This window comes from Neodiprion lecontei, chromosome 4 (genome assembly GCF_021901455.1).
Source record: "Neodiprion lecontei isolate iyNeoLeco1 chromosome 4, iyNeoLeco1.1, whole genome shotgun sequence".
NCBI classification, from domain to species: domain Eukaryota; kingdom Metazoa; phylum Arthropoda; class Insecta; order Hymenoptera; family Diprionidae; genus Neodiprion; species Neodiprion lecontei.
The window spans coordinates 16,681,995-16,694,513 of record NC_060263.1 but is presented as its reverse complement, the minus strand read 5'-3'; the positions used below and the strand labels follow the sequence as shown (position 1 = coordinate 16,694,513).

At 39.9% G+C, this 12,519-nt stretch overlaps 1 protein-coding gene and 1 long non-coding RNA gene across 4 annotated transcripts in view; one reads left to right on the top strand and one right to left on the bottom strand.

The window, feature by feature from the left end:
* The window catches only part of LOC107225576 (potassium voltage-gated channel subfamily H member 2), an 80,665-nt gene extending 68,146 nt beyond the window's left edge, over nt 1–12,519 (top strand). For 2 of the 3 annotated variants that reach the window (XM_046739133.1, XM_046739132.1), the window contains 9 exons: nt 292–628; nt 1,141–1,340; nt 1,414–1,538; nt 2,769–2,864; nt 3,496–3,636; nt 4,543–4,879; nt 5,659–5,793; nt 9,007–9,246; nt 11,119–12,519. In XM_046739133.1, coding sequence (XP_046595089.1) covers nt 292–628; nt 1,141–1,340; nt 1,414–1,538; nt 2,769–2,864; nt 3,496–3,636; nt 4,543–4,879; nt 5,659–5,793; nt 9,007–9,246; nt 11,119–11,437 — 1,930 coding nt within the window. In that variant the 3' untranslated portion in view covers nt 11,438–12,519. The remainder of the gene's footprint in view (nt 1–291; nt 629–1,140; nt 1,341–1,413; nt 1,539–2,768; nt 2,865–3,495; nt 3,637–4,542; nt 4,880–5,658; nt 5,794–9,006; nt 9,247–11,118) is intronic. The other variant, XM_046739134.1, reaches the window with a different exon arrangement.
* Nucleotides 6,115–7,314, bottom strand: LOC124294257. The gene is made up of 3 exons (XR_006904207.1): nt 7,232–7,314; nt 6,718–6,985; nt 6,115–6,327 (listed from the first exon to the last, which is right to left on the bottom strand). It is a non-coding gene; the product is annotated as an uncharacterized LOC124294257 (long non-coding RNA).

Here is a 12,519-nt window from a genome sequence, read left to right as displayed (position 1 = left end):
TCTACTGTGCGATAGAAATGATTATGAGCAAATACGTATCACAAAAGTTAAGACGTACTACCATCGATTTTGAGAGAAAGTTTTACAACGAGAACGTTAAAATTCATTAAACTCCTGGTGTTTTTGATACGATTCTGATGCAACTTTCCCATTTGATTCGTCATACAGATCCATTGCTGGATGCTTTTGCGGTGGATGGTTCTTTTCTCTTGTTTCAACTATTGACTTTTAGCGCACAACAAAAGTGGAGACTGTCTTGTCACCGCAACAAAATGTTGATAAATTTCGCAGAGCGTTGTCCCTGAAGTTCAAAACCACGCACGCGCCTCCGGGAGACACGCTTGTTCACCGAGGAGACGTGCTCACCTCGCTCTACTTCATATCGCGCGGTAGCATCGAGATACTGAAGGACGACATAGTCATGGCGATCCTCGGCAAGGACGACATATTCGGCGAGAATCCATGCATTTATCCAACCGTCGGAAAATCATCCTGCAACGTACGCGCCCTGACCTACTGCGACCTCCACAAGATACACCGAGACGATCTGCTCGATGTCCTGGCGCTCTATCCGGAGTTCGCCAACCACTTCAGCACCAACCTTGAAATCACGTTCAACATGCGTGACGTAAGTATTGTTTTCTGATCGTAAACTGATTGTGAGAGAGTCGGACTCTCGCGATAACTGATAATGGTGTCTACCAAACTGTGATATTCAAATCCCCTCGAAAGTTGCAGGATTAGGTTAGACACTTTTCCGGGTGTATTAGAGACTCCTTTATTCATTGACGGACTGGACAGTTGCGGTCTCCGATCACGTTCCAATTAACTCTGGTGTTAATGTTGTTTGACGTATTTAGAGTTAACGTACCGTGTTTTATCGTTTTTTCATCCTATTACTGAGACATTTCAATCCGATAGATATGTAACAGTAAATCAGGTCCAGTGAAACTTTGCAAACCTTTGTTCTACAACATCCCTCTTTCAACACATTAATTAATTTAATTAATTCAGAAACTTGGTCAATAATTGATTTCAAAGTTCCCTATCAGAGATCGAGGTTTACCAGATTTTTCCATACAATAGACACTCGAGTCCGATTTATATATAACCTGCCTAATAAGACGCGTGTACAAACAGGAGGAACAAGCTGGCGTGGATCCAATGTCGGCTCGATTTCCGGTCAGCACGCCAACCGACGTGGACGTCGACGCGAGGCGATTCGCCTTCCGGCCTCCGAGGTACCGTCGAGGTCCAGGAGGAGGTGGAGGAGCGCCACCGGGATCACACCTGGTCCCCACTGGGCGACAGGACTCGCTACAGGACGACCAGGAAGAATAGTAAGTAAAAATGTGGTGGCGAAAAAGTGATTCAAAGGATGATGACATGTTCGACAATTTTTTATTGCAACAGTGACAGAGGCAGCGGTCACGGGATCCTCGAGTTCAGCACCGACAAAGCCGGCCAAGACGTGACGCCTCTGAACCTCGAATTCGACGAGCCGAAGCAGCGGAGTTCTACCTTGAATTCGATAACCGGTCAGTACAGCTACTTATAATCGCCTTATCACGTCGGTATTCGTATTGTACCTTCTTGAAAGTCCACTCATGATGCATTTTACATCATAAATCGTTAGTGTTGCATACTTTGCTTTCGTGTCTATTGTACATTATGTGCTTATACGTAGAACGCCTTTGTCCATTTCACGGTTTTGGTTCTCGTTTCATCCTCACTCCCCGTTTCGTTTGGTTCGACACGAATGAATGGTCTTTGCACGATGCTATAAACACCAGCTACACTGCGATCCTGATGATCAATGTCAGCCCGATTAAACGCACCCTGCCGCCGCCGATGCTTGATCTCGGTAACTCTCGGGAATGTGAATAATGATGCGAATGTCGATCTGTCAGAGAAGGATTATAAGTGAATCCATGTACCGTCTGTCACCCGCTTCTTCCCTCCCAAAGTTCTTGTTAGACTCGCCTGATTATGGTCTCCGAAAAGATTTCGCTGCACGCATGACGCAAATTCACGGTATGATAACCAAAAGGTACGTATTACGATGCAACAGCACTGCTGCACTGTTAAATGATACGAAACTTACACACGCACAAAAATCATCGTCTGCATTGTCGTCATGATAAAGATGTGAAAAGATATAATGTTACACCACTCTCTTAATGTCTTGGAGTGAGAGGATTCACTCAAGTGGTGTGAAAAATCACTAAGCGAGAGTGAAAACTGCGCAACTCCGAGTCCAAACGAGTGAATATTCATTCCAATCGAGTAATATTCACAGTGATTTTATTATCCGTAAGCGTTTGGCGTGGAAATTTCACTCTTAATACGAGAACTACCAGACCAGGTAAAATGACTGGTTTTACAATTTCATTTTAAAATTCCTACTCCGTGTTACATTTTTTTCCTCGCAATGATGTAATGACTTTTACAACGATAACTAAATGAATCATGTAATGAATTTTTTGTTTTACTGAATTAGACTGGTTTTACTATTTCATTTTAATGTCCCTACTTCATGTTATTTTACCTCGGTAGTTTTAGTCTTAAAGAATCAATGCTCATTGCACCATGCGAGTTGTGTTGTTTCAACTCCACGGAAATTCGGAGAGCAGACAAGAGCGATCGATTTCACACATCTTTTAACGAATTGTATACACTTCCTTCCCAAGCGCTTTGAATACTGAATGACTTGAGTTTCGGTTTTATCATCTCCCGGTTTGTTAACACCTTGTAACCTGGTTGTTCAGGCATGCTAACCCATCTCAAGCGCAGCATACCGGACCTTCGCCAGCACAAGATACACCTCCAGCCACTGACGAGCCACGACTACCTCGCGAAGCAAGGTACGTCCATGCATTGATATACGACCGTCGCTAACGGACGGCCATTATCACCTCGTCACCGCCAGTGCATCGTCAAATATATCCAATCACTCGCATCCTCATTTCCATACGTTGATCATCGACGTACGAAGAAGGGAGAAAAGCACCCGACGGTGATGAAGACCCCTCATTCCGGGTCCTATACAGATCCTTCCTGACCTTCTTGTCTCGTTAAGAAGAGGGTACAGCTTGAACGGTCTGAAATCATACCTATTTGTAGGAGTTTTTTTTTTTTTTTTTTCTCAAAGAAAATATAAACAGAGCAATTTCAAATCGAAGGCTTCATTATTTATAGTTTGAAGAATATTTTTCCATTTTTTCATTGAAATTTCATTGAATACAAGTACCGAACGACCACGTTTTCAATCCGGTGGCGGATTGACTTTTTTATCGATTCGTGCTGCATAGCTATATTTTTGAATTTCGATTCCAACATTTTTCTAACAAATTTTTGGTTTCTTCTTTAAAAAAAAACTTCAAAAAGTTGGTATGATTTTAGACCGTCCAAGCTGTATCGCCCCCCTTAAGCTCAGCCAACGGTAGTCACTCGCCAAGCAGCTTGCAGCTACTCATTATTCGCTCTGTTCCGCAGTTACTACACCCCTGACTAGACCCGCGAGGCGGAGCTCGGCTGCCGGCGAAAGCTGCCTCAGTCACACTGCCGCCCATCCAGCATCAACCACTTCTAGTCACTACACGACCCCATCACCGCCCCAGCATCCACACTCGCACGGTACGGTTCTGCTGCTACTGTACTAGAATTATTTCAATTAATTTACTACGCGATTTCGCGGGTTTCGCTGGTTCGCTGCATACCTTGCTTCGAGGTTCACGGTATTAGAGAAGATTTGAAGGGGGTTGTTTGAAGGGAGTTTCCCTGATATCATATCTGATGAGAAAAGCATCAAAGATCTCAGAAACTCGCGTTTCAAACAATTTCGCACAAGCTGTCGTGACGTTTCGTATGACTTTACGGAATGTTGACAGGTTTCACGAGATTTCAAACGATTTCATCCAATGAGATTGGCAAGTAATAGACACTATATCAAAAGGGTACAAGTGAACCACTCGCGAAATCTCCGCCATGTTCTGTTCAAGCAAGTAAACAAGTTTTCAGAATATTTCCATGGTACATTAAAACCACCTCACAGTGCAACATTGCAATACCTATAACTAACACACCTCATCAAGAGAGTATCACTCAAACAGTTCTCACGATCAAGTCCTTTGCACGCAATGACATCAAAACAGACTGCGCAATTGACAGAATATCATGTAACCTGTAGAAGTATAGACAAACTACGGAGGATTGAGGCAAGGAACATTATATCTCCGTGTGCCAGAAAGTGTCTGTAAAGTCCGCAAATCGAGATGGCCTTGCTGCAGCAAAAGTTCCACAAAGTACCAATCAGGTTCAACCCGATTGAACCCTGATTGCTGAGCACCAATCAGATCGTTACCTTTATTGCTTATGAGCGCCATTCTGGTGACTTGTTTAACCACTGTTTGTCGCTTTTTGGCGGAGAGTTTTTCAGTCGAAAGCCCGTATGAGATACTTCTCCTTACCTCTACCCTTCATAATACGAACTAACACCGGGCTGAAAAAAGCCGACCGCATAAATGACACTCTGGTTCGCAGGTGAATTCCAAAGTGGTCCAGGCCGGCCACTGGACGAAATAAACGCCAGGATAGACCAACTCACCCGGCAAGTCACGTCCCTGGAGCACTCGATGGCCGGGGACGTGAGGCTGATCCTGGCCCTCCTCCAGCAGACTCTGAACTCCTCGCGGGAGAGTTCGAGCATCGAAATGATACCCGGTACCGCGCCTGCGATGACGATAAAATCAACCGGAAGAGCACCGGCTCTCGTTCAGAGATCGGCGAGCGAACCGCAACCTCCGAGCATTCCTACTTCAACCAGCTACGGCAATGGACATGGGAAAATCCAGCCGAGTACCTCGCACAGTTTGTTCAGGTACGAGAAAATAACGTCTCTTTCGAATTCATTGATCAGGGATTTGTTTTTCTGCAATGGGAAAATGGGGACGGTAGCGAATCTAACCAAAATTGGTACGTTCGGACTACTACGGGAGTGGAGGTCAAATTTTGGAAGGATCAATATTTGGAACGATCGATATATCGAAACTTCAAAGGTGTGAACGTAAAATATCGAAAGATGAATTGTTAGAAATCTTGATTTTCGCATGTTTGACATTTCGATATATCGGCCATTCCAAATATTGATCCTTCTAAGGCTTGACCTCCACCCTACCGCGGGACAATTTTTGGATCAATTCAGAGGTTCGGTATCAGATAGTGTTACATTGACATCAAAATGCAAAGTATACACTGCATTTTTCTTACCGTGCCTTTTTGTCAGATTACAAAAATTGTGCAGAAGAGAATTTTTGCGCGAGGTTCAAGTTGGTAACGTTATACAGCATGTAAAGAATAACTATATATTCTGAATTAATTGACGAGTTTGCGATATCAGTGCGTTTAGATTTTTTTTAGGATACCGAATTTCGGAAATACCTCAAGTCGAAAATTTACGATTTTTCTTAAACTTGCATCGCTGCATCGACATTACGATCTTCAACCTCATATCGCACTTTATGATTTCACTATTCATTACGCGTTCTTTAATTAATCTTGATCCCGATATTTATCATCATCACTATCATCATCATCATCATCGTCATCATCGCATGTTTGATTCTACAATTTTTTTTCCTTCTTATCTCTGAATCGAAGAAGAAGAATAATAAGAAGAAAAAAAAGACCCACAGTTTTTCTTCTGTCCCGGATAAGCTTTCTTTCCAAATCCCTGGATCAGTTGCATTTGATATCGGCGTCTTTTGTTTTGGATAAATTGGACAAGTTGAAAAGGTGACGTTCAGTAGTAATATGCTTATAATTATAATGTTGCGCATACTTGGTAAAAATTTTCTCGTTGTCATTCCTACCCGTTACAACGCTCCGTCGTATGTGGAAAATAACCGTATATAGAGATGTATGTATATAATACATAATTTACACGATAAATACCATAATAATTATGTAATTACATAGAGTATACGAAGTACGGTAATTATATACACACGGAAATTTTTTTAAACAATATAATTAAAATTGCAAATGATTCAACGATCCAACTGCACAATATCTCGATACCATGTATAATGCGTTACACTCTTAATTCTTCCCCGGCAGTGAATTGGCTGGTTTGATGTAGCGGGAAACGGCTCGTAAGAATTTCTCATGACGAAGCATATGCAGGGCCTTAAAAACGCGTTTCGGAACAGCCGGTAACGAAGCCTCGCCCGATTTGTAATGGGGGACAATGGCGCAGGATGATCTGGTGGTACGTCGCCTCGGAGTTCGATTCGCGATCGTCTTCGACGCTTCGGACATTCCCAGGATCTTTGGAAAAAGAATATTAGCTCCCTATTTTTCCATGTCGAAATTTGAAGAGATTCCACTGCAGTTCCCCAGAAGATGATGCCAAATTTTTCAAGACAAAAAAACATCTCGTTTGTCAGTTTCAACGATGACGAGTTCAACGATGTTGAAATTAGTTTTATGAATTTTTTCGATAGTTCGTCTGCGAGTTAATACAATGAAAAAAATAAATTGAACCGTTTTCTACCAGTTCATTGTTTTTCAGTATCGTCTGTTACAGTTGAATCAATGTTCGCAACTAAAAGATGCGACTTCTTGGTTTGAGACATTTTATCAACCGTTATCACGAACCGCGTTTGAATTACATAAAATACAATATCCTCCAAACAATTACGGAGGGAAATTTTTTACCTCTTTCCCCTGCCGGTGTCGTCTTCGTCCGTTTTTCTTCGTCGACTTTCGGTTGACCCGACGACGCCGATTTTGGCTCGAAACCCGTTTCGAAGACCGATTCGCGCCGTCGAAATTTTTGCCAATCGAGTTTGATTCTATGCGCCGGCGCATCGTTCGCCGATCTTCGCGATTCGTTTCACCAACGCTGTTCTCGTCGTGCTTCCGTTTTTCGACCGACGAAGCCCGCGGATTATCAACCGCCTTTCGATCCTTGTTCTCTTGAGATCTGACTTGCATAATATTATTGAAGAAAAGAATCTGAGAAGATGTTATTGGTTCGTTCGGAACGTACACGTACCGTCAGGTGAAATCTTAAGATTAAGGTAAAAAGTTTGTGTAATTTGCCCGATTTCCATGAAAAAAATTATCTCGTCCAAAAATTAATTCCATAAAAATTATTCGATTAGGCATATTTTCTACCTGACCGTACGTCTCGTTGACTTTCGATTTCGTTAATCACGCCAATTTTCACCTGCGTCTGTCACTGCGAGCAGAATTTGTGCCTTTCCTCGGTTCTCTGTTATCGTTAACTACGTCTTTCGTGTTACTTTCTCGTCTTTCCATGACACTGTTCAATTATCAATGTTTGGCTTTCAAACGGCGTTATTTAATTTTTACTTATCACACTCAAACCTTGAGTCCGAGATTACTTTATCGGGCGACAAATTTTATTTGCCAAGGTTAATTCATGCGTATGTAATATGTACAACACGTAAGAAATTGTGATTACTATTTTTAAATATACCAAACACCGGAGTGAATTTTCATTCCTTCGCTTATGATTTCTATCTTATTTTCATTATTTATATAAAGAAAAATGATGTATCAATGAACGCGTAATTTACATATCTCCACGGATTACGTTAGTCATGCAATCGTCGAGCCGAAAAATGACATCTCGCGTTGCTCCGCGAACAAATCCGCACACATCACGATTGTCATTTCACAATTACCCGCGATGCAAATATTTTTAAATTTATTAATTTATAAATTTTTCCTCCGCCTGCGTTTTTTCTTCCGTTTCTATTTATACGTAGGTACGGTAGTATACTTTTGTGCTTATTATACACGTAACGTATTATTAATTAAATACCCCAAGCCTCACATATTCGTTGAAAAGAATAAATGCACATAATATTATACGTTTGAAACCTAATATTGCTTTTAGAATTTTATCGTTGAATAAATAGACAATCATCATAATAGAAGCTCCGTATCGTGTCCGTATACAGTAATTAATATTTTGTACAATCTCACGATCGGAGAACAAATATTTACGTGATTCTTCGCTTCTGGAAAACAATTTGGTTTCATAGTAGCAACTCGTCACGGCTTCACCCACGAATATTTTCAAATGTTGTTACGGTAAAACTATCAAATATAACCATATGCTCTCGTGGACTTTTTTGTAAAGCTCGTCGAGACCTTGAAAACTCTTGAATATAACTTTCCATTATCTGTAAGAGTTTAGCCAGCGTTCGTATAAGTGTGTCATCACGTCCCGACTTGGCTTACAAATATCGTTGTATATTATTGCCGAAAATATTGCTCTGTAAAACCTAGCCAGATTGTTTAGCTATCCAGAGCAAAGAACATAATAAAAATCGGTTCGGTAGTCCTGAAGTTATTAGCTGACGTGCGGACAGACAGACAGCGAGACGTTGAGTTTTACGTATAATTAAAATGACACTGCAGGACCGGGTGCAGAATAAAAATAAACCACCCTCATTCGATTCAAAGTAAAAGCTCTTATCTCGTACTTTCTTGATAATTTTATCTCGAATAATTAAAAAAAAAAAAATCAATAACACATGCTGCACAATGTTCTTGCGAAACAAATAATGGGATAAATATTTTCTCTCGCTAAATATCAACCAAACTATTTCAGAGAGTTGAAGAATCACGTTCAATGAACTTTTCACCTCAGTTCGCAGTGCAGTGTGACGATTTATTTTCTTGATGCACCTCGTAGGTATGCCTAATTATAGGCAATTCAGGGTACACACACATTTTGAGCAAAACTCTTGAACTGAATTGCCTATAATTAGGGATCGTTATCGGGTGCTTTACGGAAATAACCCGATGTAGTAAAGTGACAATAATTATTGTAAAGAGCTAGACTGCACCAAATGTAAACAAATCGTAGGTATAACAGCATCAAATTTATGAAATTTAAATATCACGGGTATTAGAAGAAAAAAAATAAATAAACAAGTACGTCGTTTCAATGATGGGCCCAATTTTCAGGCCGCCAACCCGAGAGCCGACCTTCGCGTCATCGGGCACGTCGCGCTTGACGGTAACGTCGGAAAGCTCGGCGTTGGCTTCGGCTCTACAGTCCGCCCTGAACGGCAGGCCAGGACCTACGAGGTCCCAAAGCCAACCCGTCGATCTGGCAGTTCCAGCCACCGTCCAACAGGCCCATCATCAGCCGTCAGCCTGGCACAGCCAGCCGGCAGCCTTTAGAAGAGGCGAGTTCAGGACCGGGTGAGTTTCGAATTGGTTTTACGAAGTTTAATCCGCGAAAAAATCGATAAGAAATCGGTTCAAGTCAAGTTTTAAAGTCGAAAAACAAAACTAACCTACCAAGATCGGTTGTCGATGAGTAGGGAAAAAATCTGTCTGTATGGTTTAAACAGCGTGTCAACTAAAAAATTACCACGAAATTTGTCCAAGAATTTTGGAGATTATTAATTCGGGTTGTGCCAGAGTATGGTGACAACAAATTTACCCGATTTGGCGTAATATTTATTCAAACGATATCGCGTTTTCACTGAAGAAACCTGAATTAATGTTCCAATTACATCCCCCCTCTCCCATGTCTTGGTGACAAAATAGTATTTCGTTGAATGATGAAAAAAAAAAACACATATGCTGCCATAATTTCATCGGCATATATTTCAGAATCTCAGTAAATTCTGCATCTAGATAATCTATATATGTGTGAAGATACTCTGTTAAAGAGGTTGTTTGACCAAAAATCGATCATTTTCATTGATTTTATTACGAGACAGTCTTACATCGAGTTGTTATACATTTCTTATAATCTCTATAAAGCTACAATGATTTCTTTAAAAATACAAAAATAAAAAGTACTTAATTTATAAATATTAGCTTGGAAGTCGATACTTACTTCGGATCGGTCCAAAATTGCCGAAGATCTAACAGATCATATTTAGCCGATTTCACTCGGCGATGGTTCGGTTTATACCAAGGACTATATATTTTACAGATTCGCTTAAATGGCTATTCTTTTTTTCCAGTTGTCAATTTAATATTTCCATATTTGTGGACCATAATCATAATATCGATGCAATGTGGTGAAATAAAAGATTTGACAATGCCAATTCTTCCAGATTCTTAGCAATTTTGAAGCAATTCGAAACGAAGCATCAAGCTTTAAGCTTTCGTTTATAATTCCGGTACAAAAAATCTTCGTACGCTGACAAAAATTTCATTTTCTATACTTAATAGAAAAATTCAGTAAAACAGATATTGTTACAAAAACTTGTTGAACACTGTTGCAATTTTATACAGCGAAACGAGGTACAACAAGTTACAATTTAGTGCGTTTATAGATGTTATTAGTATACATTTTCCAGTAACTGTATGGCAAAATCAGATTGGTTTAAAGCACTTTTTTACTCAAATGATTATTATTGCGCCAAAATCAAATTTTCGCAACAATTATAAAAAAATGTTGCAGCATTGCCCATAATGAAAAAGAAAAGTCACAAATACTAGATTTTCTAGTTACAGCTAGGAAACCAATTTTCATGTCGTACCGACGAAACAATATTTTTCGATTATTCTTAGTATGAAACAAAAATTAAAATTGTCAAGTACAGTAAACCGCAACTAAAACTTTCTCTTGGTTTACTTTCAAATTGATAGATCTTCGGGAAACAATGATTCGATAAATATACCTCAATGTTTGACAATCTCTTAATAAAATCGATCAAAATTGTAATTAGATATACAAGGCTGGTTTTGGATACAGATTCCTGTACTGACATTTTACCGAAACTTAGCTAAGACGCAAACCCTTTTCCAGAATGTTTGTGGATAGTCGATGCCCTCAAATTGTTGGCAAGGTAGAACAACGAAATTATCGGATGTTCGATAACGTCGGATAACTAAATGATCTGATGGTCGATAAGGTCGGTCAGACTGGGGATATTCTCCACCCTCAAATGTTGTAGAAAAAGGTTCGTGTCTTGTCTAAATGTTGGTAAAATGTAATTGGTTGGTAAAACAGGAGTCTGTATCCAGAACCGGCCTTATATATCTACTATTACAGATCTTCGGCCGATCAATCCAAGCGTCGCAATCTTACCTCGCGTGTTTAACTCGCGGTAGTTACAGCTCGTTCAACAAACGGTCGGAAACTGATCTCGGGGCGGGATCCGAGGATCCATGGAGCTGCGGCGATCAGTCGAGAACAAATCAGCAGCAGCAAAGGCCGAGGAGCAGTGAGAGCCGGAAGGAGGTTTCAGGCGAGGCGGTTTCCGGTCAGAGATCCTCGGCGACGCCGGGTGTCGAGAGTCACGCTCTTATTCAGCGGCCGGAATCCTCGCGGCAAACCAGTGAGGACATGTCCTGGGAATTCGCGATAAACGAGGCGCCAATAGCGAGGCTCGAATCCCTCGACGAGTTGGACCAGGATCACGGAAGTTAAGACGTGATTAATTAATGAGTTACGAATTGCGAACATGCGGGGAAAAATAAGAAGAACGGAAAATTTTTGCCAACTAATCAATTGCTTGGTAAAAAATATTTTTAAAACGGCAAACGGTTCGTTTTAACTGAGGTGAATTTTTTTTTAACCATTGTTTTATATATCTATATAGTCCAATTATTTTGAGAACGTCGCAAAATTCGCCATTCAGTGTAGAATTAATTATGATAACGATGACGATTATGATTATGATTATACGAACATCGTCCAGTGTACCTGATGATGATGACGAATAGTTGCAAGTCACGCGTCAACGATTAACCAACATATTTTAATGTGTAACGTAATCATGCTTTAAGAATTATCAAAATCGAGAAGAAAAACAGAAGTATATATGTATAAGAGAAAAGAAATTTATTATCAGCGGGATTGATTACCATGAAAATATATTCATATATGTTACTTTAATTGGCAAATTTCATCCGATGTTGTTATACGAAAGTATGATCATTATTTTTGTTTTATTATCATTACTATTATTATTATTATCATAATCACTATTCGCGTTGATTCGCCTTGTTATCAAAGTATGAACTTTTATTATATAGATTAACTGTATAAATCATCTTGTTAAACATATATATTTGTACAGAATTATTGTATATTTGGTTGTCATGTATATCAATTATAATTACTATGTATACGCTGTCGCGTATCACATTATAACCAACCATCGTGAAAGATAAATTTTGAAATATTCGACATTGCCTCGATTTAGCTGCATATTGTAACACTTGACGCGAAATTTTCAAACCGAAATGAAAATTATATACAATACATATATTCCTATACGAAGTAAAAAGAAAATAAGAAAGAAAAGATAATAACAATGCATTATGAAATCACCTGCAGCCTATATATGTGTGTGTATAATATAAATGGCGAAGTGCGCGTATGAAAATCGTCCGTATAATATAATAATTAATTGACATCCAAATAATAATTTCTCTCTCTCTCTCTCTCTCTCTCTCTCTCTCTCTCTCTCTCTCTCTCTCTCTCTCTCTCTCTCTCTCTCTCTCTCT